Source organism: Fundulus heteroclitus, chromosome 8, assembly GCF_011125445.2.
Source record: "Fundulus heteroclitus isolate FHET01 chromosome 8, MU-UCD_Fhet_4.1, whole genome shotgun sequence".
Lineage (NCBI taxonomy): Eukaryota > Metazoa > Chordata > Actinopteri > Cyprinodontiformes > Fundulidae > Fundulus > Fundulus heteroclitus.
Genome location: NC_046368.1, coordinates 17,706,034 through 17,733,562, shown reverse-complemented (window position 1 = coordinate 17,733,562; position 27,529 = coordinate 17,706,034). Strand labels below are relative to the sequence as shown.

At 39.6% G+C, this 27,529-nt stretch overlaps 2 protein-coding genes across 8 annotated transcripts in view; both read left to right on the top strand.

Annotated features, from left to right (window-relative positions):
* The window catches only part of gpsm1b (G protein signaling modulator 1b), a 39,681-nt gene extending 19,905 nt beyond the window's left edge, over positions 1 to 19,776 (top strand). For 2 of the 6 annotated variants that reach the window (XM_036140221.1, XM_021319692.2), the window contains exons 5-15: positions 225 to 348; positions 1,271 to 1,386; positions 1,571 to 1,726; positions 1,834 to 1,872; positions 4,246 to 4,354; positions 4,448 to 4,562; positions 7,147 to 7,220; positions 7,333 to 7,503; positions 13,026 to 13,182; positions 13,291 to 13,496; positions 17,460 to 19,776. In XM_036140221.1, the coding sequence (XP_035996114.1) occupies positions 225 to 348; positions 1,271 to 1,386; positions 1,571 to 1,726; positions 1,834 to 1,872; positions 4,246 to 4,354; positions 4,448 to 4,562; positions 7,147 to 7,220; positions 7,333 to 7,503; positions 13,026 to 13,182; positions 13,291 to 13,496; positions 17,460 to 17,660 (1,468 nt within the window). In that variant the 3' untranslated portion in view covers positions 17,661 to 19,776. The remainder of the gene's footprint in view (positions 1 to 224; positions 349 to 1,270; positions 1,387 to 1,570; positions 1,727 to 1,833; positions 1,873 to 4,245; positions 4,355 to 4,447; positions 4,563 to 7,146; positions 7,221 to 7,332; positions 7,504 to 13,025; positions 13,183 to 13,290; positions 13,497 to 17,459) is intronic. The other 4 variants (XM_021319694.2, XM_021319693.2, XM_021319695.2 and 1 more) reach the window with 4 other exon arrangements.
* A 724-nt stretch (positions 19,777 to 20,500) lies between these two features.
* Positions 20,501 to 26,966, top strand: ak1 (adenylate kinase 1). Of its 2 annotated transcripts, XM_012869010.3 has the most exons (7): positions 20,501 to 20,634; positions 25,294 to 25,331; positions 26,003 to 26,038; positions 26,136 to 26,299; positions 26,385 to 26,501; positions 26,596 to 26,787; positions 26,882 to 26,966. In XM_012869010.3, the coding sequence occupies exons 2-7, from the start codon at positions 25,325 to 25,327 to the stop codon at positions 26,945 to 26,947; spliced, it is 582 nt and encodes a 193-aa protein (XP_012724464.1). In that variant the 5' UTR covers positions 20,501 to 20,634; positions 25,294 to 25,324; the 3' UTR covers positions 26,948 to 26,966. The 2 variants fall into 2 exon arrangements, with proteins under 2 accessions (XP_012724464.1, XP_012724463.1); XM_012869009.3 differs by lacking the exons at positions 20,501 to 20,634; positions 25,294 to 25,331 and adding an exon at positions 25,844 to 25,892.
* The last annotated feature ends 563 nt before the right edge of the window (positions 26,967 to 27,529 follow it).

The window sequence follows — 27,529 nt, the reverse complement described above, 5'->3', positions numbered from 1 at the left end:
TAAGGGAGAGCCCCGACACACTACGGAGAAAACTCAATTCAGCCGCTTGTATCCAGGATCTCGTTCTTTTGGTCACGACCCAAAGCTCATGACCATATGGTTAGGGCTCCTACCATATGTAAACAAAAAATAAAACAGCATTAAGAATTTAAACACTGAAAATATTGCCTGATAGATGTCAATTCAATAATTTTAGAAATGGTTGTACGTGCTTGTCGCTGCAGGATGAACTTGTGCTTGGTGAAGGAACTTGGGGATCGAGCCGCCCAGGGGAGAGCTTACGGGAACCTGGGAAATACTCACTACCTGCTGGGGAACTTTGTCGAAGCTATCAAGTTTCACCGTCAGGTGAGAAGTCCCATAGTCACCACACAGGAATCTACCTAGCCTCATTCATTGAAGCAGTAGCAGTTATTTCATGTTCTTCCAAAGAAAGGAAGAGATTCAAATTGAGATGTTTTGGGCTTTTATTTGTATTAGAACTGTTTATGTCACAGGAAATTATTTATCTTTTAAAAAAAATGCATAGGATCAGATTAGAGAGAAGAAAGATACAGAATCATTTTTTTTCTTGCTGAGAGAAGATCTTAATAGGGGTTTGTCTTCATATTTGGATAAAATTTTACATGCAAAATACCTTGGCTCATCAGGGCGTCTGAGAGGAGTAATGGTTCTTGTCTATTTTTTAAGTTCATCATTTACATGTTTTTGTTTCATTTGAAGAAAAAAAGAAAGATATGACATTTTGATACATATACGGGTAGAATTTTGTCTGAATGTATTTTTTTTTTTTTCCTGTGACGCAAAATCTGCCATAACACGAAGAAAGTGTTTTACTTACTGGGGGAAAAAAAGAAGGAAATTGGGTTTGTGATGGTTCATTGAAAAGTGTAGCTATGTAACTCCCTTCTTCTGTTTTCATGTCACTCATCATTTTAAATCTTTTTTCGTTTTATGAGAAGCCAGTCTCTCTCTTCCCTTTCCTGTTATAAATCTATCAGAGTGTGACGGAGCGGAACATGGTGCCGGTAAAAGAAAATAAAGGGGTGAATTACTGCACTGATGCTGCAGAAACTCTTTTTTTTTTATTAGGTAAAAGAATGGGACCCAGCAGAGCTTAATAGTCAAGCCACTTTTACTTATGTGCTCTATCAAAGGAATGTGGTCGAATAAAGCAAATTAACATTAGAACTAAACTTATTATTGGAAAGAGCAAATGAGAAACATATTAAAATGGTTGTTTTTGAGCTCGTTGTTCTGTCATTTACAGAGGTTATCCATTGCCAAAGAGTTTGGGGACAAAGCAGCTGAGCGTCGAGCTTACAGTAATCTCGGGAATGCCCTAATATTCCTTGGACAGTTCAACACGGCCACCGAATACTACAGGTGAAGAAAGAGCGTAGTCTGACATCTAGTGGAAGAATCTTACAGTGACAATGTGTTAATCCTGACGCATGTTCCAACTATTTTGCCATTTTGCTTATTTACTGTATTGGTTTTTATCCATCTCGTCAGTCATAGTTTCTACATTTTTTCCCCCTTACCTGTTCCCTTGTTTCCCCTCTCATAGAAAAACTTTGCAGCTCTCCCGGCAGCTGAGGGACCAAGTGATGGAGGCCCAAGCTTGTTATAGCCTGGGGAACACATACACGCTGCTGCAACAGTATGAACGGGCTATAGACTACCACCTGAAACATCTGTGTATAGCCCAAGAACTCAATGACAGGTAGAGTAAACGTAGTAATACCAGGCACCATAAATACATTTATTTGGTTTAGACGCATTAAAAGGATAAACGATAGCAGGCTCTCATACTATCACATTAATTTACAGAAAAAAGGATTACACCAACCAAAGGTCCGCAAAAAGCAAGTCAGTGCGCCATGTTTTTTGGAATGCTCTATGGTGGTTTCATGGGGCATGGCCACAAACGAATATGCAAGTAAACTCACAGCTAAAAGTGCTAAGAATACGTAACAATAGTAAGATGGGACAAAAAAGGTTTTTCAGACATACCTGCTTCTAGCTCACTGGGTCTGGTGCCAGTTCAATCTAATCCCTAGCCATATATGGCTGGAGAAGGATTAGTCAACACTTGGCCTCCAGGTAAAAGTGGCTGAAATGGGACTTTTTTTGTCCATATGAGAGTCATACCTTTTTTAAAACATCTTATTTTAAGAGTCTGAACTCCACTGATATGATCAGTTTTATTCTTTGAATCTGACCTACCTCTTTTAATATATGGTCTTAAATCATAGGAGTGTCCGATGTTTTTCGAAACAAAGTTAATCAGAGTGGTCTTGTGGTGTTCGTCCAACTTTTACGTCATTGAGTGTGACTGACTAAATATTGTGGACCTGAGGTGGTGAGATCAAATGGAAACGATGGATGAAACAAGCATGGCAGATGTTGTTACTGCTGCTCTGTTGATTAATTGCACGTTCATCTTGTTCGGATTTGCATGTTTCAACAGTTTATTTACCCACTGTGCAGAGCAACGCTACTTAATCACGTTGACGTGGTGTTTTCTGTGTAATTTTAATGGTGTGGCTCCTTCAAAATATAAGTTTAGCTACAACAGTAATGAGGACCATTACAAAAGACAGTTGATGGAGAAGATGTCGGCTCCAATTGGACTACAACTGAAAAATTTACACACATGCCTATATATGTAGTGCCCATATTGACTTACACAAACTTAATGTGCTGTGCCTGATGTCATGTGTTTTTCACTTACATTAATCCCAAAGGGAAATTAAATGTTTTTGTAACCCACATTATGCAGATGTCTTCAAAGAATTGTTGTAGATACTGATGGCAGGGGCCAGGAAGGATCTCCTGTAACAGCCTGTCTTTAAGCGGATCTGGAAAAAAAACAAACTTGGACTGAAGATGCTCTGTTGTTGTTTAACAGTTTGATGTAGAGGATGCACTGGGTTGTTCATAATGTTCCTTATATTTTAAAGAAATGTTCTTTGCACATTCACCACCAGAGGTTTTAGAGTGTCCAGGTCAGAGCCAGACCTTTTTATCAGGTTAAGCCTTTTTTTAAGTTACTGTCTCTGATGCAGCTACCCCAACAAATTATGGCAGAGGAGATCAAACTCTCTGCAACAAACTTATAGGAGATATGCATCAATATGCTGCAAACATTGCATGACATAAGCTCCCCTCAAGAAGTACAGCCTGCTCTGTCCCTTCTTGTAGACTGCTTCACAGTCACACCTCCAGTCTTGACTGACCATATAAACACAGAGGTATTTAAATTCTCCTGCAACCCCTCGTTCTTTTCACATGATTGAATTAGTTTGAACTATCCCTGTTTCTTTTTTAAATCTACAATCAGCTTGTGTTTTTAGTCACATTCAAGATGAGATAGTTGTTCCCCCACCATGCCACAAATTGGACCGCCAGCTCTCTGTGGTCAGCTTCTTGTGTATCTCTGATATGCCCCAAAACTGCAGAGTCATCTGAGTAGTTCTGCGGTTGACAGGAGTCTGTTTTGTACCGGAAGTCTGATGTGTACAGAATGAAAAGGAATGTTGACAGTACAGTGCCCTGTGGTGCTCCTGTGCTGCTGGCTGCCTGGTTAGACTCATGACCCTTCAGTCTCAAACTGGACCGTGTGTCAGGTAGGCTTTGATCCAGGTGGTTGCTGAGGCCTCCACCTGAGTCTTCTGGAGTGTCTGACGAAGCAAATCAGACTGAATTGTGTTAAATTCACTGAAGAATTCAAAGGCCATGATCCTCTCTGTGCTGTTTGCTTGGTCAAGATAACAGGTTTATTGGAGCAGGTGTATGATGGCATCTTCAACTCAAACCCCACAGAAATAAGCAACTTGCAGGGTGTCCCGATAGTTGCTGGTTTGCTTATTCGGGTAGGCTTACAGGACCTCTATGGCTCTCATGATGTGGGATCTTACAGCTATTAAGGACCTGCACATGTGGGTCACTTCAGGGCTGTACACACACCATGCCTTCCTGTGTTTCACACAACTGGAAATCTTTCCAGACAGCCAATTTTGTTTTTTTATTGAACAAAAAAATGTATGGACCTCCTTCCAGCTAGCTGACCACCAGTTTGCAACATCGCTGTTTATTCCAGCTTTTTAGCTGGAATAATTCATATTTAGTGTTTGTCTATTCTGTGTCCTTTAAACTGAGTACATATATAAGTTTGAATTATTTAAACAATGCATGTAAGTTCACTACAAAAAAGAGTCCGTCTTAAAAATGTTTAAACAGGGTTGGCGAGGGTCGTGCCTGCTGGAGTCTGGGAAATGCATACGTGTCCTTAGGAAACCACAAACAAGCCCTCCACTACGCCCGGAAACACCTGGACATCTCAAAAGAAGTGAGAGATTTTAACAACCTTAGTAACTGAAGTGTAAAGTTCCTTTTCTCTGAGCCATGTCTTTTCCTCTGTCTTCCTGCCTGTCATCCTCAGATTGGAGATAGAAATGGGGAGCTAACTGCCAGGATGAATGTGGAGCAGCTGATGGAGGCATTGGGAGTTAATGAAAGTGATCTTTCGCCTTCCAGTTCAGAGTTTGAGATGCAAGGTAACACCGAAAAAGTGCAATATTTATATATAAAAAAAAAAAAAGTTGTTTGTTGCCCTTTCTAGCTTTTATTTAATTTAAAGGAACGTTAAATTAGGGTTCTTCGGTGTACCGGTATAAATTTGGTACCGGGGTACTGCGGCATCTAAAAAGGTACTATACTGCATTTGGATGGTACCGGTACTTGCCCACAGTGACAACGCCTGCAAGAGCGCCGTTGTCACTGAGAGGACGAGGAGTACGAGTTTTCAGACCCCTCTAGTGTCTTTTTTCAGAAAAGTGTCTAGCGATAAATCTAGCGACTTTTCTCTGTTGTGGGAGACTTCGGCGACAACACATGAAAGCGGCACTCGGTCTGCTGTGAGCCCTTTTTGCCTCTTTTTGATACGGCTAAAGTTAGCAGTCAGTTCGTTGTGTAGCAAAGCAAAAACAAAACTGAGTCTGGCTGGCTGCTGCCTACAGCCCACCTGCTGAAGGTGAAAGGAGGAGGAGACCCGTTCCTCTGCCTGTTCACATTTTAAATTAATCACACGTGCAAAGCTGCCGCTGATCCTGCCCTGGTCTACAAAGCAGGGTGTCAATATAATAATTTTTTCACTGAACTGTCGTTGCACTAAAATTAATCACTTTTATTCTTTTCAGGACATACTGCGGCTTAGAGTACAAACAACAAACAGAGAATAAATGTGTACAGCATTTTTTCTTTTTTTTTGGATCTCTTAATTAAAAATTATTCAAGTATGGCCCAATCCATATACTTTTGACTCATCAATGATATTTTTTGTGTTTTCTTTTTATTTGAAAAAAATATCGAAGTATCAAAATACATGTTGGCACCGGTACTAATACCAAAATGTTGGTGTCGTGACACTACTTTAAATTTTAGTTGCCAGTATTTCCTGAATTGGAGCACAAAGCTGTTGATTGCATTTGAAAAGACTACTTTTTAACATGTGAAATAGGTTTTGTAGCTGTTTTGATTATTAATTCAATGTTGAAGCATACCCTTATTCCCTAATTAATTTTTTTTTATAACACCAAATATGTTAAATGCATTTATTTGTTTAGTATCCAAAAAGCAGTATTGCTAATTTGCTGTTCTTGATTTTAGCAGTTCCCAGTTTCTCTTTCAGAACCATAAAGTAGGAATCTGTGAGAACAGCATTGACATTTTCTTTCCTTTTCTGCCTTAAGTTGTATTTATTTATATGATGAGCATAGCTTGTTTCATGCCCTGTGTCAAAGGCAGACCCTCTGTGTAAAACAGTCTTCAGCATCTTATTTTGAGGATTAGCCAGGCTAGTTTTTACTAAAACAGTTTCCATATGAATTACCTAAATAATCTAGATTTAATCTAGACTTTGTCAGACTTTTGATAGGCCGTCAACATTTCCAAATTCATCATTTTACCTGAAAGGTTAAAAGTTAAAAAGGATAAACCAGAACACCATTCTTCTGTTCTACATTTAGCCTTCCTGCTATTTGCTGAAAGTATGGCTTAATATCTGTCTTGGTTTGAATAAACTGAAGTGATCTCTTAACATTTCATACAAAATAATGTTTCCTTTCAAATAGTTTCTTCTCTAGCTTTGTTCTTAAACATCTCATGATACTAAAAAAATGGCCAACTTTGAATAACTCTTGTACTGAAAGTTGGTCTGCATTGAACCGGGTTGTCAATGTGACCTGATTGTTTTTCCAATTTGAATGGAAAAAATACTGCATTTTTGAGATTCTAACTGATTGGTCAGCGGTGAGGGATGACATAGATGAAAAGCATCCGTTTCCGGCCAGGAACCGTTTTTTTTTTTAGTGCAACTTTACTTTTCTGATTCTGAGACACTGATCGAGCAATCATCTCAAATATGAGATGTTATACTTGTCTGTTTGCCATCTTTATTTTGTCGTTGAGCAAACTGATTATTTTAAATTGTAAAGTTTTATGCAAACTAAATTGAATTAGAAATGGATTAATTCGACGCTGCTTATAAATTTGCTGTTGTCGTTGGTGAGCACATTTACTACTCAATATTTTATGTCAACGCCTTTTTTAGTTTTGCTGTCTGTACAGTTAACCACAATGTTGTATATTTACACAGATTGGTCGTATGAGGTGTAAAACTAACTCGAGGCGAGATGATGTCTGTGTTATGTCTGAACTAAGGCTAAAGATAACTTCCTATATAATCATACGATCCGAATGCTCACAAATTGTGGCATTTTACCTCCTAAAAATCTATACAGAAGCTGGGAAATCTGCCTGGTCTGGATGGTTTCTAAATCCACAAACCCTCCTGAGGGTAGATATTCACACCCATGTCAGACATTTCTAGCTTTGGAATCATAGCTTGGCAAACAGCTGCTTTTTTTTTCAGTTTGTTTGCCTGGTTGTCTGGCTCAACCCACGTTGATCATCATGAGACCACTGCTTAAATTACCATCTAAAGGGGGCAAAAAGATAAACAGAGGGCTGCTTTCAGCCATAAGTTTTCTCATTTGAGATGCTGTGAGTTTCTTACGTTGTGAAATCACACATCTGAGCTGTGATGTAACGTTTGTTTACATAACTTTTTTTTTTTTGCAGGCGCAAGACCCAAAATCACCAAGAGAAACAGCATGGACAGTGTAGAACTATGGAAGTACTCTTCAGATAAGGTGGTGCGTCTAATCTCAAGAGTTGTTGCTGCATTATGTTTTTTGTTTTTCACTACTTTTTTTTTTTTCCGTCTTGTTCAATAGTTGGTCTCTAACATGTGCTCTATTAATACAGAATTGTGACAACCAAAACTTGGAAAATATGCAAAGAAGATCCAGGAATCAGCTGTCACAACCCGGTAAAAGAAAAGGCTACTCTGACAGTCAGTCTTCTGACGAAAGGCCCTGGTTGGACTCCCCTGTGGACACCGATGATATCACTGTTCAAGTTACACCTCCCGTGTCTGTAAGTAGCTGCACCTTTGCTGTTTTTATCTCATTATTATTCCTAAAAAGCACACCCTGGACAGGTCGCCGGTCTATTGCAGATAATTCAGATTATGTCATACAAAATTAAATCCAACATGTTAAATGAGTTGCAGCATATCTTGCTCACTCCTTTACAAGACTATTATAGGTTATTTTTTTTCTTTTTATCTACACCTTGAAATGCCATAGTGTCCCATAGTATAAATATTCAGTTTTTACTTTTGGTTATTTCAAAGAATATATCAGCTTTGTCCAACTCAGGATTTGAGATTAAAATCACTAACATGCTTTTGTTAGATTCTTCATTCAATAATTTATTAGAAATATAAAACAGCCTTTCTGTAATGGTCCATCATTATTTGTTATCCTTATTCCTTTAACTTCTAATGCTTTGCTTACTTAGTAGCATTCTTAAATGTAATAAACCGCTCTCTTGTGGAGACTTTTGAGAACCTGTGGGAATATTGACTTTCATGTTAGCTATACCTTCACCTTTCAACGATTGGGAGGATCACCTGAGGAAATGGACTCTGATTACATATACTAAAACATTTGGCTGCATCTTCAACTCTGTTGTGTGTAGCTTGAGCATGTGGTCAGAGATGGAAAGACCAGATTGTCCTTGTTTCGATCCTGTTTCCCTTAGGGTGATTGTTTAACACACACTTGCTGAAGCTACAGGTTGAGTTTCATCTCATTATAGGTGCAGCACTAAACGGCACAAGTGGTCCTATCAGTCCCTGTAAGTGTGTTATCACAAGAGGCAAAAAAATAAATAAAATTAGGCAGACTGCTGATCAAAAAATAGAGCTTATTTAACACAACTGGGGATCCAAATAAAACACACTTTTCTGGAACTTTTGTTATCTAACTGGAAGTGAAGCAAACAATCTTACAGCAACACTGTTAGGAATATTGTGGCTGTTAGGAGCAGAGGCTAAGTCACATTGTGTGAGTACAGTCGGTATTACACTCTGCAGTTTAACGGGATTTTGATTTAATAAAAGGAGAACATTTTAGAATTTTCAATTTAAACTCTCTTCACCATTTGCATTATTACGACAAGTGTGGTCAGCATTATTAATTTTAACAACAGTCTCTGAGTGTCCAAATTCAAAAGGGTTCATCCTTCGAAGGCTGCCGATTAAGTCACAGGGAGGTGGTGAAGGTTTTCCAAAAAGATGGTCTTTTCCAAACGCAGCCTTCTTTTCCACCGCTTCCTCTGTGGCCAACCATATCCCATGATTCATTGCAACTTGCTCAAACAGAAGCTGCAATGTTGGAGGAAAGCGGCAAAAACTGTGATTAAAGTTTGATATATTACCCTTTCCGTGACACAAAATAAACGTTTGATGTTTTCAGGCGAAAATGTAGCTGGGTAACCTGAAATTTCTGTTTGCTTCATCTTGTCACGGTTACTAGGCAACAGCTGTGGCACTGAGGTAAGGGCAGGACCAACTGGACCGCCACATTTTGCAGCTACTCAACCTTCGTAGCATTTGAAGAATCCTGCCTGTGTAGACCAGGTCTTTCAAAGGATGCTGGTCCTTGAATTTGGATCTTAGCCCTCTGTATTTGTTCCTTGTAGACTTAGTAGACCATTTAACTGTGAGTCCTAAATGATCGCCAACATTTTTAAATCCATTTTGTTTGTTGGCTGTTTAAAAGTAGCAACGCGGGAAGAGGTGGCATGCCTCTGTTACTTTAAATCCTAATACCTCTAAAGTAGATTATATGTGCAGTTAATTGTGTAACAGGTGTTTAGCCCCCTGGCACCGTTAGTCTTAAACATGCCAGACCATTAACGCAGTCACTGAGGGGCCTATCTTAGCAACGAGAGGGTTCAGATTTCTTGCTAAATTATATCAAGCAGACCTCAGAGGCGTTAACTGTATCACTTTGTTTAATCTCCTTAAATTTCACTTTAAACGGAAATGTTAAAGCCATAAAGCATGTTTATGGCTTTAATAGGATTAATAAAGCCATAAACCTTTGAGTCTTAATTTTCATTAGGGTGTGCATTATGGAATTAGGAGATGAACAGGCTGGCTAGATTGTAGCAGTTTCTTCTCATTTAGAGGCATCTAACAGTTTGCTGTGAATGTTTAATGAATATGCGCCGTCACAGCTGTTGGATCCTCTTAGCTCCGCAGCCCCTGCAGGATCTAATCATGCTCCAATGTGATGATATTAATTTTGGTAATCAGTTGGCTGGCAGGACGGAAAAATGTGGAAACTACTAGTCTGCTTTGTAATTGTTCATCTTAATTGAGTGGGAAATGTATTCGTATGTAAATCCTGTAGCTCTTGATGATATTGAAGAGCACTCATTTTCAGATTTGGCAGTTTTTAGACAAGCTGTGATTTGCACATTAAAGTCCACTTTAGATTTAAAAAAAAAAAAAGTTTTTGTAAGGTATGTGAATTTTCTTAGTTCTATAAAGGGTTTTTATTAAAAATCTTTCATAAAGACATACTATAAGCATGTTTTAATTCAACTTTATTTATATAGCACCAATTCATGAAACATGTCATCTTAAGGCACTTTACAAAGTCAAATTCAATCATATTATACAGATTCGTCAAACATTTCCTATATAAGGTAACCAGTTTATTGCATCAAAGTCTTGACAAGCAGCATTCACTCCTGGAGAAGCGTAGAGCCACAGGGAGAGTCGTCTGCATTGTCCATGGCTTTGCAGCAATCCCTCATACTGAGCAAGCATGAAGCGACAGTGGAAAGAAAAATGCTCCATACAGCGAAAAACTTTCTTTCTAGCATATCAATAAAATAACTTTAAAATGTGGAAATGAAGTGAAGGAAATTTGAAACTAGCTGTTTTGAAGCTTGAACAGTTTAATACTCTGTACACCTTGATATCGTCAACCGCCTAAGACAAATGGCCATATGATTTTTTTTTTTTTTTTTTTTGCTTCTTAGTTGGTAAGTTTTATGTTAAGCAGTATGTGGGTGGCATATTTGGTGTATTGTCGGCTTTTGTGGCTACATGTCCTACCCATTGACTGTGATTGTGAAGGCGACTCCTTTGTCTTGTCAGATTGCTTTCTAAACTATCATTCACATTTTCAGTAAAATCCTCTTTGTCTCTCGTAGCTTTCTGTCCCTCTTTTCTCTCTTTCTTCATCATCACGTGTTCTTTTCTCTCTTGTTCTGTCATTGTGGCCTACTTGGCTAATTGGACAGCACAAAGTGGGAAGTGACAAGATCCACAGAGAGTACACGAGGCCAAGGACACAAGACAGAAATTACTAGAAGTCGCAGCTGATTAGACTTTTTAAAAAGCATAGAAACGTGTGGTTCCCGTCGGTTCAGCAGAGGTGATCCCTGCTGGAATAGGCTGTTGGCAAGCAGTGTTTGCATAACTACTCCCCCTGCATACATCTTTCTACCCTCCATCTCCCCTCCTCCCCCTTTGTCCACCGCAGCTATTCCTCTCAGCTGATAATGTGACCTTGATCGCAGAACTGGTACCCTCCCCACAGGGTCAAACGCTTAGCTTCCCATAATGAGTTGTTTTCCCACAGTGGGTGAACGGGACAAAAATGGCCGGCCGGAGATCTGCATAGAGGGAGAAAGAGAGTGAGAGTGCAAAAGAGGGAGAGAAAAAACAGTCGAAGAGGAACGGAGGGGACAAGGTAGTTTGCTGTTTAAAAGAGGCCTGGAGGGGCTAGAAGACTGGAGGAAATCACAGGGTGGTGGTCGTGTAAAGTAAAGAAGCGAAGGGAGGAGGATTGAGAATTTGGGTGATGGCAAAAGAGAGGGAGGTGTGAGCCAGGCGTGTGTACAGAGTGATACAGAAAGAGTGCTCAAAGAGGAATGAGAGATAAAGGATAAACAAGTACTGCAGCTGGTAAGACATTTTTCTTTACTTGGAGTTTGAATGTCAGCGTTGTTAGAAGGGTTACCAGTATGAGATTTATTTTAATTTTCAACATAAATGTGTGAATGGAACCGTAACTTAATTCCTTCAGAATCACAGTTTGGGGAAATTTAGATGAAAACCACATGAAGCCAAAGCATATCTTTGACAGACAATCATAACTGCATTGTAGCCCACTTTATCCCAAAGAACTATGTGAATTTTAAGTTCCGTCTTTGAAGTGGACAATCCTTGGGTTGTTTCTTTACTTTCACAATAAGCACTCGTGCCATGATTTGTAACAGAAAAACCTACTGATAAATGACAGTTGGATTTTTAGGCGCTATACAGTAACATACAATTATTTTAAATCTGTTAAATGTGTTTGTTCTATACAATTGCTTAGTTTTAATTATTTATTTTTCAGTTTTTTAAGAATGTGTTCACTTTGTAAAAACTATGGATTTTTTTTTTCCCCCCGGGGAAAACAAATGTAATTTGGGAAGAAAAAAAGAGTAACCAAAATATCACCTGTAAACCTGTGTGCTCATCCATTGCCTATGGCCTGGTTTCACTAAATAGTGGAATAATGCAGCGGATGTTTTTTTGTTTTTTTTTTGCGTGCAGCTCCCACAACGTTCTTCTTAACTCCTCAGTTATGCATCCCTGATGGCTAACTAAATTCATCAGTCTGGGTCATTTATCAATATTTACTGCCACAGACTTAATGTCTGTGGAACATGTCTTCTCTGGTTTTATTGTAGTCGGCAGCACGTAATTTAGGTCGTGTATCTCATTAGCTGTGTTGGTGACCACAGCTGCTCTAAGCCTGGGTTATTGACTGAAAACCTCAGTTCAGGGAAGCTGCTGCAGCTTACCAAACCAAACAACCATCAGAGAAATTTCACAACGTGCAGCTGCAGGGTGCAAAAAAAAAAAAAAAAAAAATCCAAAACATTTAGGGCAGCGGGATTCATTTAACCTTTCACCAATAGCTTGTCTGTTTTTAAATATTTGGGATGCTCCCTCTTGTGTTAGATTGAGGCATTACAGAAAATTTGCATTATTATTTATTAATTTTCCAAAAGCTCTGCTAAACATATCCTTATGTTTAAGAAAATAGAGATTTATGCCAGTTATTTTTCTCTTTTTTTTTGAATAAAGGTGTAGAACGTACAAATAACTGCAACTTGAAATTAAATCCATAAATGGAATCAGTGCAGTGTGTGTGTGCTGCAAAATTGAATTAGCAATCCAAAATAGTGCATCCTTAATAATGCAATGCCAGTACAGGAAACAGCCACTACAGTGTTTTAATTGGTGCAGTAAACAAAGTTTGAATAAAAGAATTAACAAAAATAAGAATGGGTTTTATATTAGGAGCTGTTCTGGAGTTGAAACAATAAGCTCTTCTTTGGAAGTTCGCCTCTTTTCAGAGAATTGAATCTACCAATCACTGTCTGCAGATTGCAGATCTGCAGACAGTGATTCTGCAGATGTCTGTAGTTTGATATGTACAAGGGACCGTTTATGCCTGAATTTAAATTTGCTGTCAGATTAAAAGCTGAACTCTAAGTTTGCTAAACATAATTATGACTTTAGTCGTTTTTCCACTCAGAAACTGGGCCGCGACCCCTCCGATGAGGACTGCTTCTTTGACCTTCTCAGCAAGTTCCAGAGCAGCCGCATGGATGATCAGCGCTGCCATCTTGATGAGCCACAGAATGGAGACAACCAAGAAGGTGCTGCCGACACTTCCCTAAATGAGATGTTAGGTTGGTTGACTATTCTTCTATCTTTAGTTTTAGGACTACCTTGCACCTTGGGCCATTTTAAAGTTTAACACTAGGTAATGATTCTTTATTTTGTATTTTCCTTCACAGATCCTGCAATTACCACATCCCCCCAGACAGAGGAGCTGTTTGACTTAATTGCAAGCTCTCAGAGTCGCCGCCTCGATGATCAGCGAGTCAGTGTTGGAAACCTCCCTGGCCTTAGGATTACTCATAACAACCTGGGACATCTGGTTGGTGAGGGAGATCATCAGGAGCCTAGTGACGACTTCTTCAACATGCTTATAAAGTGCCAGGTGAGAGCACCAATCCTACAAACATTTGGAAGCTAAATTGTCATAGAATACTGAAGCACATTAATGAAATCAGGGTTCTACTTCTGTCATTAAAAAGTCTGCAAAAGTAATTTTCCAAATCTGGAATTGGAAAATTTATTTTTTTGAAATTCATGACAAAAGTCATCATTAGGCACTTTACACAAGCACTTAGCATTGTCTTTGTACTGACATGTGCTATATAAATAAATTTGCCTTGCCTTTACAACAAACATGTCCAATTAATTTCAAATTGTACAGAACTATACAATTAATCAAATGCATACCACTTTAATCCTGCCATAAAGGTATGTTGGGTACAATAAGACAGTCCTGTTTGTTTCATTTTTCGGACCATAAGGCGCACCGGATTATAAAGCACACTATGAATTAATGTGTCCGTGTCCATGTCCACACATAAGGCGCACCGGATTATAAGGCACATTAAATATGTGTAATATCACTCCGCCCGTCCGCGTACACACATACTACCTGAGAGGGATAGCCGTCTCTGTTGGGAGGACAGAGTAGTTGGACTACACTGCCCTGTGTCTAACATGAGGCCAAAATAATTTTATATTGAATTAGTTCATTTGACTTATTGTCCCTAGTGCGTACTCCAGGCATGGGCTGCCTTACATGAATGCACTTCTTATTTCAGCTCAGGGGTCCGATCAGGTAGTGACACACTGTACCGTAATGTTCCGAATATCCATTGTGCAGAGCAGCGTCATTGCTAACCAAAGTCGCACTTACACATTTTGACAGATATTTGAGCGCATTGTACCACAAAAATTAGTTAGTAAGCACAACAAGTACAGTAATCATATATAAGGTGCTCCGGTTTATAAGGCGCACTATATATTTTTGGAAAATTTAAGGATTTTGAGTGCTCCTTATAGTCCGACGAATACGGTAAAACATGACCGTCCAATTTAGTTACTTATACCAGCGTCAAAGGAACCATTGACTCAATGACTTCACAGCACTCTTTCATCCTGACCAAGCATGTGATGACAGTGATGAGGAACAAGTCTTTTTTTTTTTTTTATATACCATGAGAACATTTTCAGCAAAAGACAACCTGTCCGAGTATATAGAGTTTATAGCAGTAGCTGCTCCGTTAGTGGCCCCCTTCTGAGAAAGAAAATGGTTAAATAGAGGATTTCTGATAAGTTGATCTTTATGATGAAGAATGGAGAGAATACACAATGGTGCATTATAGTGCCTGCAATGTCTCTGTCCAAGAATAATACCAAAGACACAAGCAGTTGTATCTTTTATAGGAAAAGAACAGAGAGGGAACTCAGTTACTGGCAGCAGTAACTGAGTTTTATTAAGGGGGAAAAAATCCTGCGAGCACTCTTATTACTGTAGTATTTAAAGCACAGAAAAAGGTTTTGGTTTTAATACTATTTTATTCTATTATTTGGATGATAACCTTTTATTTTTTCCCCCATATTACAACTTCACTTTTTGTCCATCTTGGATATCATTTTGGTTTTTGAGTCACTAACACACAGGCTTATTCAGTAGCCCTTTATTACACTGTTCAATTGGATGCTCGATCAACATTGCAGTGTTTTATGATGAGGTCTGACCTGCAGATTTTTATTTTGACCAAATCAGTCTTATGATTCCTGTTGTTTAATTCCCCCCCCCCCCCCCCCCCCCCCTTGATAGTGGTACTATCAAGATTATTCATGTTTTTGCAAGAAAACATGTCCTTTGTCTTCATCTAATTTCTGTTACATAAAAAAAATCCTTAAATGTTGATTGGTGCATTTATAAAACGTTTTGACTCCTTTTTCTGATTTTCTATACTTGATATGTCAATCAGATCTAAACCAATCAAGAGAATGTTGGCAGATTCAGACTCTTGCCTATTAATTGGTGCATCTTTAACACTAGCATTACCAGGGTTTTCGACCTCCCCCCTGAAGTCCCGAAAGAGGGTCAAAAGACCCTGAGTCCAAACTGACGACTCTGGTGGCTCAAATTAGCATCCCTTGTTCCTTGTAAATAGGGCCATTGCCTGAGGAATCAGCAGGGGGGGGGGGGGGAGCCGAACTCACAACAGCTTTTCGCACTTCTGTACTGTCAGGCCAGAAGGTACGTGTGAATAGTCCATGTTGGGGGTGGGTGCGATCTATGATGGAGGCAGCTCTACAGTAGAAAACTAACCAAATTAGCAACTTGGGTTGACGTTCAAAGTTACTGCAGGGCTATCATTTGATGGGGTTAAATAATAATAATAAAAAAAAGACACATTTTACTGTAGGCAACCCGTGTTTTCCTTACAAGTTTTTCTTGAAAATTAAGGAGCTGTTTGCTGATTTCATAGGTCAGAACACCCGAGAAAATAACTTTTATTTCATTTGATTATAATTGCACTGCATTTAACAAGGTCCCCTTTTTTTACTCTGACCAGTTTCCCTGTATCTACTGAATATAGCATCCCCCAAAGAATAAAAGCAACCAACACCATCACTTTACAACTATTACCCTGCAGTGTGGATAAAACTAAATTCTATAATAATAAACAATTGTTTGTTATTAGCAAAGTGCAGCATTTTTGGGATCCAAAATCTCTAAAACCATTGTGTATGGTTTATTATGTATGTATGTAATCAACTAGCTGCTTGGAAGTCAGGGTAGGGAAAAAAAGCCTACTCTGTGCTACCATCACAAACAAGGTAGTTCTGAAAATTATTTTAAAGAAGGAGATGTTTGTCTGAGTGATACCCTGTCAGTTTAGGCTGATGACCATGTCCTGGTCATGTCTAAGTATGCCCCTCTCTTTCTGATTTCAATCGAACAATAACAAGCTTATTAATCGAACAATAAGTTTTGTGTTGACTAGAATTTAGTAATTAAGCAATTTTTTTTAATCTTGGAATATCAGGCCCTGAATACAAATGCAGTCCACACTTTTTCAGATTTGCCTTTGAAAACCACTTTTTAAACCACAGATCCTTTTCTATTCACATTACAATTATGCACTAATTTGTACGAGTCAATGTCATAAAATACCAATGAAATACACTGATGTTTGTAATCATAATTTAACAAAATGCAAAACAGTTCAAGTAGTACGAATACCAAATTGTCCAAATTGCCATTGCCTCTTATACGTTTGTATATTTCTCATGCTGGAATTTCAGTCCTCTTGACTTAGACACAAATACTTCTGGTCATTGCTCACAGCTGTACCTGGCAGTTAGTAGGGAGTTAAGCTTCCCCCTTCCTTTGGTGCACCAGTAATGGCCTTATTTACAGAACAAAAGCGCCGGTTCACAACTGCTTATAGGATGCTAATTAAAATCCTTCAGGTCAGTCGACCCGTCTCTGGGCTCCAAAGGTAGAAATGTTAAATGACCCTTCTCTGGTAATTCTAGTGTTAAATAAGATCACTTTGATCTGATAAACATTAAATTTATCTAGTGTCTTTGAGGTTTTTTTTTTTTTTTATTGCAACAACCCTACATTGCTAAGTAGGGTTGTTGCAATATATATAAAAAAAAAAAACTCAGTCAGTAAGTAAGTATATTTTGTCCGCTTGTGCAAAATATATATCACAATGGACTGTTGAAGTGCTTTGGTTGGTAGCTGATATATTCCAATTATTATGAACTTGCATTTTTCATGCTTATGTAATATTTAGTTATCGGACAGTCTCATGGCAGCAGATGTTCACGCCAGACACCGATGACTTTCTTCAAAAGGCTTAAGGTCACAGACTTACGGAAGCAAGCATGGGAACGAGAGAAAAAAAGAAAACTGGGATAAACTTTAACTGATGTCATTGTTATGTTTACCTTTTATTGCCAATTGCAAGATTTCCTAATATGGTGCAGTCGTGTTGCAAAGCTTGCAGGTGATATCGTACATTTGTTCCTTTTCAATTCACCGCTCCGCTAACTGCCTTCGTTTTCCTGACTCTAGTCCTCCAGGATCGATGATCAGCGGTGCTCCCCACCAGAAGCTGGGCCTCATGCCCCCACAGTGCCTGATGAAGACTTCTTCAGCCTAATCCAGAGGGTACAGGCCAAGCGTATGGACGAGCAGCGTGTCCATCTACCATCGGATGACCAGGACAGCTCTCACTCCTCCGACCAGGAGACACCTGGTGACTTTCCAAGCTAGGACTTGGTGAATAATGCTGCACAACCTGTCATTTCCTAAATAACACAGCAGAAGAGACAGAAGGATGAGCAGGCAGTAAAAGATGGTACTCATGGGTGAACTAACCAGTTTATTAAGGAATGTGCAATAGGTGGTGCCCTGTTAAATGTTACTTGATGTATTCTGTATTAAACGTGTGTAAATCTAATGTTGAAACAAGCAAGATGCAGGGCTCGGAGAGTTTGCAAGAAAGAGCAGTTTTCGGGTAAAGTAACAAGGATGAAAACTGTATATATACTCAGTCTAATGCCTTAATCAGATGATTTTTTTTTAGACCTGAGATTGTATTCCCCAGTGTCGGATGCATTTTTGAATGCTCAGGATTGGCATAGAGTAAAATATGGAGAGTAAAAGTTCTAAAACGGTGTTGTTGCAATGGGAGGCGTGCACTGACGTTTATTAACATGGATTATGTTAAATTTAGACAGATTTAATTCTAGTGTACTCTGATTAATGCTGCTTTTCTCCTTCATATGTTTGTGGTTTCGACCACTCAGTGTTATTTGTGCAGTAACAGTATTGATGTTGGCCTTCGACATCCATTTGGTTATTTTGAGTTATTTCACTATACAGCATTATTTATCAATTCTGACTAAATAAGAATTATGTTATTTTATTAACATTATGTTTTACATAGAGATACGGATTCAGATCTATCTAAACCAAGGTTACAGGCCAAATGACTCTAATAGCGTCTTTAAGGAAAACTACCAAATTTGCTCACTAATTTAGGCTTAAATTAAAAATATTTCTTGATTTTTACTTTTAAAGTGATGCTTTTAGTTGCCTGTGATGTTTAAAACATCTGGCAGTGAACTACTTTTACAACTATTATTTGTTTAGGTTCAAAGCAGACATGTCATGTTTCTGGTACGTATTTCTAGCACAGCGTCTCTCTGGGGACAAAACTTTTATTGCGTCTGTGAACTGCAGGGTGCGGCCTTTAATATGAACGACACTGTGATCCCACATCACAGTTCTGCATGATTCCTTTCCTGCGTTGATTTGTTACTATTAATATAAATGCTTTAGCGTATTTGGTGGCAGACAAAGCGTGTTTTTCAGTTAGTTAGTTATAAAGTAAGGGAGGTATAGACTGGGCATGGGCTGGTATAAGAATCTCAAGGTGCAATGACCTTGAGTAAAATACCTTGGGTTTGCAGCATCATGATATTTACACAAAAGTTTAAGTTGATCTAATTGCATTTATTGGAAGTTATTCATACCTCTGCAAAATAGTCTAACATATTATTGCTATGGGATCAGAAACATTAAATGAGTATCTGGGGGGAAAAAGACTGATGAAAATTCTATATTATTGTTTTATTATTGTTTTCCCGCTCTAGTTCCAGCATCATGGCATACTGTCTTTTTTCTTTTTTTCTTTTTTGTGGCGAACTGCCAAACTTCTCCTTCAGCTGACCACCATTGATGAGCAACAGGTGGGAGTGGCGCAGCTTTATGCTCGATACGCCCTGAACAAACGCTGCTTTCTCTGGCCCTTCCTCTAGCATCTCATTAAGACCGACTTTACACCACAGGAATCATAAGACTGAATTCTTACTAGTTTTGACACCATAGTTGTTTTAATATGGTGGTATACCTCGCTAACCAGCCCATGCCTCGTACAGACGAAACATAAAACGTTTAAACTTGCCAAGAGCCTGAAATTAAGACCTGCTACTAAGCATCTGTTTAATGGTTCTGAGATTATGTATATCCTTAACTTTAGGCTTTTTCTTCTTTACTCAGATGTAGTGCATACCTCATATTTGAACTTCAAAGTTCATACCATGTGATTTAATTGAAATTGTTGGAGCATCGTGGATCACATTGGAATCCAACTCTCTTTGATATTTAACATATTGGGAGCTGCAGTTAATATATTCCTTTTTCGTCTTGGGTTTTTTTTTTTTTTTTTTTTTGTAAATTTACTTTTTTAGAAAAAAAAAAATATCTGGAATGCTTTTAACTGTCTTTGCCATAATTTGTACATAAAATATATTTTGTATTTATGTTCCTTTAAGGACATGAATATGTCGCCTCATGCTTTTAATAAAATGTTTCAAATGTTTAATTGAAACAAGTCACGTCCTTCTTTCAGGTTCAAGAGAATTGATGTTGTGCTCCAAACATTAGCATGTCGACATAGTCAGCGAACCGAAAAGTTGGGTCTTTATCGACAACTCACTGAGCTGGGCAGAGTTTCTCAAGCCTTAATCTTGGAACGGAACAAAAGGACCGACAAAGCCTGTTTCCAAACATCGGCTGTCATCGCATGACCAAAGATTGGGTGGGACTGAAAAGGAAGTTGGTGAAGATTCTCAGTCAAAAGTACAGTAAAAAGTACTTAGCAAATGGTGAAGCAATTATTCCTCCAGTTTTCTCTTTAATCTTACTGCTTAAAGATATTCAAGGCTAAGATTAATTGCGTGGCACATTTTTTGGATGTCAAGTTTAAACGAGAATTTGTGGCATTTAACATATTGTGAAGTAATTCCTCCTTTTGAAGTTCACTTCCTCCTTGAACGTACGCTATTTGCACAGTTTCTTTGCCACACCTCTTCCTGTTCAGAATGAATTCTGAAGAGATAAAACCTGCAAAAACATAAACCAAATAAATGGATCCACTTCTGTTCAGCTGTCAGACTTAATGCCACCCCCTTCCTCTGCGGTCACCCTTCCTTTAGTTCCCCCCTCCCTGCCTCCTTCTGTTCCTCAGTCATTCCCTCCCTCCCTCTCCCTGTCTTTTCTTCCTCCCTCTTACCCAGAATGCAGCGCAGGCTGAGCAGGCTCAGCTGAGCTATAAAAAGGCATCAAATGGGGGAGGGAGGGCTGCCGTGCAGCAGGAACTGTGCAGACGTACGCACACAGGGATCCAGGGAAAGGCAGCCCCCTTTGCAGAGGGAATCTAAAGCCACAGCGCGGGAGAGAGGTCAGTACAGAGTACGATAGGCTCGGCAAAGTAAGGTCATGCAGGAATGTCTGTGAGACAGGAGTGGTTGCTTCAGGAGAGGCGGTGACGGGGATGACGGAGACTGAAGGCAGGCGGAGCTGTTCATTGGGATGGGAAGTGAGAATGGCTGAGTGTAACTGTCAGCTGTCATTTGGTGTCTACAGACATGGGGTAAACCGTTTCAAATTGACATTTTGAGAGGATCAGATGTTTCTGTAGTGCACAGGCATGTACGTCTGGTCATTCATTGTGATGTACTGTAGGGGTGTGGGGGGGGGATTACATAACTAGGTTCAATATAAATAACCATCACAAACATTCTTCTGACTTTCCATTGCAAAGACCTCCCCTGTTTTTATCAGTGCATAGACAACATGGTAAACCTCCAACCAATAAAGGTCATTTTCATTCAACTCTCTGCAGCTATTTAATTCCACTTTCATGCTTCTAAGCCCCCATAAAGGTCATTCACAGCTGATTAGTGTCAGAGTGTTATTGATTATGCTACACAACCAAGCTGCCACTCTGCGTTGCAACCAGATCACTAACAACATGATTTCTCGTTCTCCATCCGTTCACAAACAACATGGAATGTCTTCCAGTGTACTGACGTCAAAGGGGTCCCTTTTTTAAAGGGGCAGTGCGCCTAATTAAACTTGAAGAAAGCTTAACCAAATGGTGTGCTCGAGCGAATGCTCTGAAAAAAAAAAACTGTCAACTTTTGTTTTCACGTCTTGTCGCTCGAGGAGCAGTTGGCCATGGCTCCATCTCCATGTGCTTAATGGGTGTCACTATATCCTTTAACAGCTGCAGACTTGCTGTGGCTTTTTTTAGCACGACTGCCTGCATGTTAAAAAGTAGCAGTAAGACACGTGGGTGGGAGTTGTGGAACATCCAAGGTTTTTATCTAGAATGTGCTGCTAATATTGTGGAAAGCTGACGTGCATTGGGATAGAATTCTTTCTCATTCTGCGTCTTACTTACGTGATTGAGTAACATTTTATGTTTTAGTCTTAATGGTAAAGGTGCAAATAATGGCTCAGAATACTTTGTACATGCACAGCTATCAGCTCACTCTACAAAATGGTGGATTATTTTATGGATCAGATTTATTAGACTGCTCTAGGTAACCAAAGTACCAAGGCTCCTGGAGGAAGGCACCATAAAAGGCCAGACTGGGATTCCCAAAGAGGCACCATGCTGACCCGGAGAGCAGCCCACAAGTGACATTTACTCTGACCACGGGGTTCACGTGTGCTATCATAAAACCAGACACTTGATAATACGGCACCGTCACGCTTGAGGTGCGCTGCTAATTAAATTAGAACATTCTCAAATATTTTTGGGGTTTGCATTTTACTGTAGATAAGCTGCAAAAACTAATACCACCATTCTAACACCGTTTAATAGATAAAATGTTTATAATTTTAAACAGCCACAGTGCGGAAACGTTAATGGAGACCAGTAACTGTGTTAAATACCCAAAAGGCAAGCATTAAATTAAATCTAACTCAGTGACCATTCTCCTTACAGCTTAAAGCTCTTTTTCCACCGCCCCTACTTTATTTTGCTCACCCTACTTCGCCCCGTCCCACTGCAATGGGTCGGTCAGTGGGGCGAGGGGAATCGTTGGTTTTTTGCATCTGAGTGCATATTTTTTGAAAGCTATTGACATTATCTTGCCCTGAGCCTAACCCTTGAACTAGAGTGTGTTAAAACATAACGGCAAATGTTAACTGTATTCTCAGTGCCTCTTTTGTTTCTGGTGGTGATTAAATGTTCTTTCTATAACACTTTGGATAATTTTTTTCCCATGGATAAAGACAACAAAAAATAACTGGCAATTTGAGGATAAATACAAATGCAGTTTGTATTTGGGGAAAAAGAATACTTAATTTTCTCGTGGGCCCTTAAAGTTGAAAAGCCTCTGCTTACCAAGCTGTTATTTCCATCCATCGATTGTCTTTACCCACATATCAATGGGTAGGTCATTGAGTGAAAGGCAGGGTACACCGTGTACACATTGCCAGTCTATCGCAGGACAAACAGCCATGCATGCACACAGGCTAGAGAAACCATGGTGAGAAAGCTGGAGTACCATGGCAGAACCCATGCATGCACAGAGAGAACACCCAAACTCAACACAGAAAGACCCCAGGCTGGGATTTGTACTCAGGACCTTCTTGCTGCAAGGCAGCAGTGCTACCAAATGTGCAGCCCACTGCTGTAGTTGGCATGTGTGAAATGAACTTATTTAGGCTCTACCCAAGGGAACACGTCAGCCCTGGCCACAAGTATGTCCTATTTCTCCCTGTGGCTATGCAGAAACAGATAAGTCAAACAGACCCAACTGTTTTGAATCCCAAATTGGCAAAAAGATAGCAAAGAAATACTGCTTGACAGAAATAACCGTTCTCAATTCATTTGGTGACGTATTTGATTTAAAAAGTTGACTATGCAAAAACAAAAGCAAAAAATAAAATAAAATCATGCAAAACTATGATTGTGTGATAGTTGATATTAAATGTTTACATCATGGGTTTAAATGATTTAATATAAGAACATAACTCTGTACAAAAAGAAAGAGGGGGGAAAAATACTTTCTTTGACATATGCACAGTTTACAGCAAGTGGTGAAGTTCTTTCAAACTTTTATTAAACTTGACATGGGCAAGCTTGCACTTGACACAATTTGCTAAGACATAGGCTACTTCCTCATTCTTGTGTTGTCTGTCAGCTGCACAAAGAATATAAAAAAATGATAGTACCTCTTTGTGGTTTCTGCCCTCTTTAGATATGCTGAGTACATATTATGTAAAACTACCAGTCGCCTGTGAGCTGAACATTGAGGGCTGGAGTTGCTGCAGATTTTCTTAAGTTGCAGAATTAATAAACTGCTGAAAATAGAAATCAACAGTCTCTGCTTATTCAAGATATCATAGATTCTCATTATATACTACATAGTTATATTACATTAAAGCAGCACGTTTTCCACATATTATGCAAAGCCCACAGATTATGGGCTTTGCATAATATGCAAGAGCTGCTAACCTACTAAAACATTCCTTTCTAGTCAAACTGGTTGGCCAACCAAGCAGAGCATGAGAACAGGGAAGCTGATCTAAATATATATCCATCCATCATCTATTCCCACTTATCCATGCAAGGCTCATGTAGGGACCGCTGCCCATCTCCAGCAGTCCTGGACAGGTCACCATCACAGGGCAACATTGAGACCCCTGAGACAACAATCACACACACACACTTTAAAGAAACCAATTAACATAACAGCCATGTTTTTGAACTCTGGGAGGAAGCCAGAGAGGACCACTGTATAGGGAGAATGTGCAAACTTCATGCAGAAAGCCCATAGGCCAGGTTTTGTACCCAGGAAGTTCTTGCTGCAAGGCAATGATGCTACCAACTTTGCCACTGTGCAGACCATCTAAGTTCACAGTAATTCTGGAAGAATAAATGATCCTGCCTGCAAAGACTTTAAGCACACCATTTAGACTGACTGAGAACTGGAATAGAAAGGTTTAGATCCAGGCATGCTCACGTGTCAATATGAACACAAATCTCACCACAATTTCAGCAATATTGCAAAGAATACTATATCAAAATGCCTGTCTTCAAACATCTGGTTATCAAATGAAAAATAACAAAAAACAAGTAATCAATAAAATAATAAAATAAAATAAAAAAGGTCCATAGGAAACGTAGATCAATGTGTTCAAGTCTAGGTTTACACAAGAGACAAAAGACAAAACCGAGGCTGATATGCGGACAATAATAGCATAACCGAATGGTTGCTGCTACCAAAACTAAATTACTGATAAGGATGAAAATAACAATATACATTTATAAAGCCAAAATGCTGGACTCGTGAAGGGGGACATATCGCTAGGTCCTACAGTCTGGCTTTTAACTAAATTCTATGGGATATTTAATGTTTCATATTCATTGCAATTTGTATCAGTGTTTATTGGCACTGGTTCTGATTTACAGTTTATAGCTTATTTCTCCTAGCACACAATATCCCCCCTTAGGGATAAACTAGGACTTTTGAACTTGAATTTAAACTTAATGAATGCTAAATTCTAGACATTTTTATGAACGTATGTATGAAACGGAGGAGCATACTGAGTTTTAGGAGCAAACATGATTTCCTTATAGAAAAAGCTAACAAACAAAAGAACAACAAAATGCTATAAGAACAACTTTAGAAACGAAGCATGTTTTCAGTTCAGTCATAGCCCAGTGAATGTCTGAATCAATGAAATAGTTGTAACACTTTAAGGAAAAGCTTATATGACCTTTAGTGTTCTGCTGCCGCAACACAAGGAGCAATCCTGCATCGATTCTGGAAACAATTCAATCGTCAGCTGATAAAAACTTGAAATGTCAGGTATTTGACAGACTGCAATAGCTATATACTTTTAGCAATCATTGGCTGGGTTTTATTTTGCATTTACAGTAGGCCTAAGCAGGAGTAGTAACGGAAAAGTAGAAATACTTTGCTTTCCTCTGTGACTATTTCTAATTTTCATGCAGTACCATGTCTGTTCAGGGTTATCTGTACCTAAAGTGTTTTACATTTTCACCATAAAACGTCTTTTTTTTCTTCCCTCCCTACAGCTAAGGATAAACACCCCACAGAGGCAACACGATGGCAGGTAATCAATACACGTGTTTCAGCAGAGTGATAAATGCTTTACTGCATGTGATCAATGAGGGGAAACTTGTTAATTTGTGTTTCCATTAGTAATCTAATCATGTTTAAGTAAAGCAGAGCCACAGAACAGCTTTTTTTCCCGAGGTCTATATCGCCCTCTTCTGGTCGCTTCACATATTGCAAGGAAAAGCCGTTGCATTAACCGAAATATCCCACTTATTTGTGGCGTATTTCACCATTAATATATAAATAAATCATCATCATAACACAAATTATAGCAATTCAATAAATGTAAATGTATCATCTATGTAATTAGTCCCAGCAAGTTTTTATTTCTTCTTCTCCTGCACTGGTTAAGCTTATGACTTTTCCTTTAGTTCTATCTTAACCCCTTGGCTGCAAAACATAATTAGGTAGCAACAGTTGCCATGTCAACGCGGTTTGAGTAATGACACAAACCCACTTCAAGGCAAGCAGAGCCAAAACAGACTGTTGCACAAGGAGACTCTTTGTTCTGCAACATTAAAAATGGAGAATATGTCCACATCCACATCACAAGACGGTTTGTCACCTAAATCTCTTTTTGTGGATTCACATTTAGATTTGAAGGAAAGCCTCCAGTGTTGTGTGTGCGTGTGAGATTATAACCTTAATTTTCTATGCCTGTTGCAGACAAAATCAAGGATGCCAAAATCATCTTTGTAGTGGGTGAGTACTCTGAGCCAGTTTCACTGGCAAGACGTTTGAACCGCTTGTTTCTTTCCGGGCGTGTAACCGTGGTGGGGTTTTGTGTTAATACCCTTAGGTGGGCCTGGCTCTGGAAAGGGCACCCAGTGTGAGAAGATAGTTGCAAAGTATGGTTACACCCACTTGTCGTCTGGAGATCTGCTGCGAGCTGAGGTGGCCTCCGGCTCTGACAGGGGCAAGCAACTCCAGGCCATCATGCAGAAAGGGGAGCTCGTACCCCTGGTAAGAAAGCCGCCGACACTTTAAAGTGATTTCTCGCGCGTTTTCTGTCAGAAAGCTTATACCGCCGTTGGTGTCTGCTCTCTAGGACACGGTCTTGGACATGATTAAGGATGCCATGATCGCCAAGGCCGACGTCTCCAAGGGCTTTCTCATTGACGGCTATCCTCGCGAGGTCAAGCAGGGAGAGGAGTTTGAGAAGAAGGTGGGATCGTTCGTCGGGTTTAAGGTTTATTTCCATAGCGCTGCTACCAAAAAAAAAAAGAAGCATAATCCAGCCAACTATCTTTTGACCTCAGATCGGGAAACCCTGCCTGCTGCTGTACGTCGACGCAAAGGCAGAAACCATGGTCAAGAGGCTCTTGAAGCGTGGCGAGACCAGCGGCCGCTCCGACGACAACGAGGAGACCATCAAGAAGCGCCTGGACCTGTATTACAAAGCAACCGAGCCAGTCATCGCGTTCTACGAGAGCCGTGGCATTGTCAGGAAGGTGAGTGCGACCAACACAGTGCTGTCCCAGCAGTTTGTGGGACATTTTTGAAATGCAGACACGACGTGACGCCGTGTTTCTGATTGACCTGCAGGTGGACTCTGAGCTGTCGGTGGATGACGTCTTCGCCCAGGTCTCCAAGGCTATTGATGCACTGTAGTAAAGCAGCGTAACTGGATGAGCTGTGTCTGGATGTTGTTTTCTTTTGAATTTGTGTGGGGGATGTTAGAAGGACTAAACGTGGCTAGAGGACGAGTGAGACGTTAACCTTCACCAACAGGCTACTGTGCTCAAAGTGAACCAACGAAACCAATTTGTCATTTCGCTGCGACACAAGTAGGTCATAACAATTTGGGATTTTGTTTCTCAGGGATCATTCAACAGCTCAGCGTGCAAAAGGATTAAACACCTAGAATGTCTAAAAACACTAAACGGCTAAACCATATAAAATAACAGCCTTACAATCAGCAGTTCAGCATTTAAACAGCTTCAGCCGAAAACTGTGTACCGGTCTGCTAATTCTGCTTTTGTTGTTGCGCCACTGTTTGCAAAAAGTTAATGAAAAGGTTGTTGGGGATCTCTGGTAATATTCGCTGCTCTGCTACTGCAAGCAACTCTGACACAGGTCTTGGACAGCGGAGAGGGACACTCCATCGACCTTTTCAGCTCCCTTCACTGCTGTCTGCAGGGCTCTTTGGTGTGCCATACTGAAGCTGACATACCACATTTTTGTCATCATGTA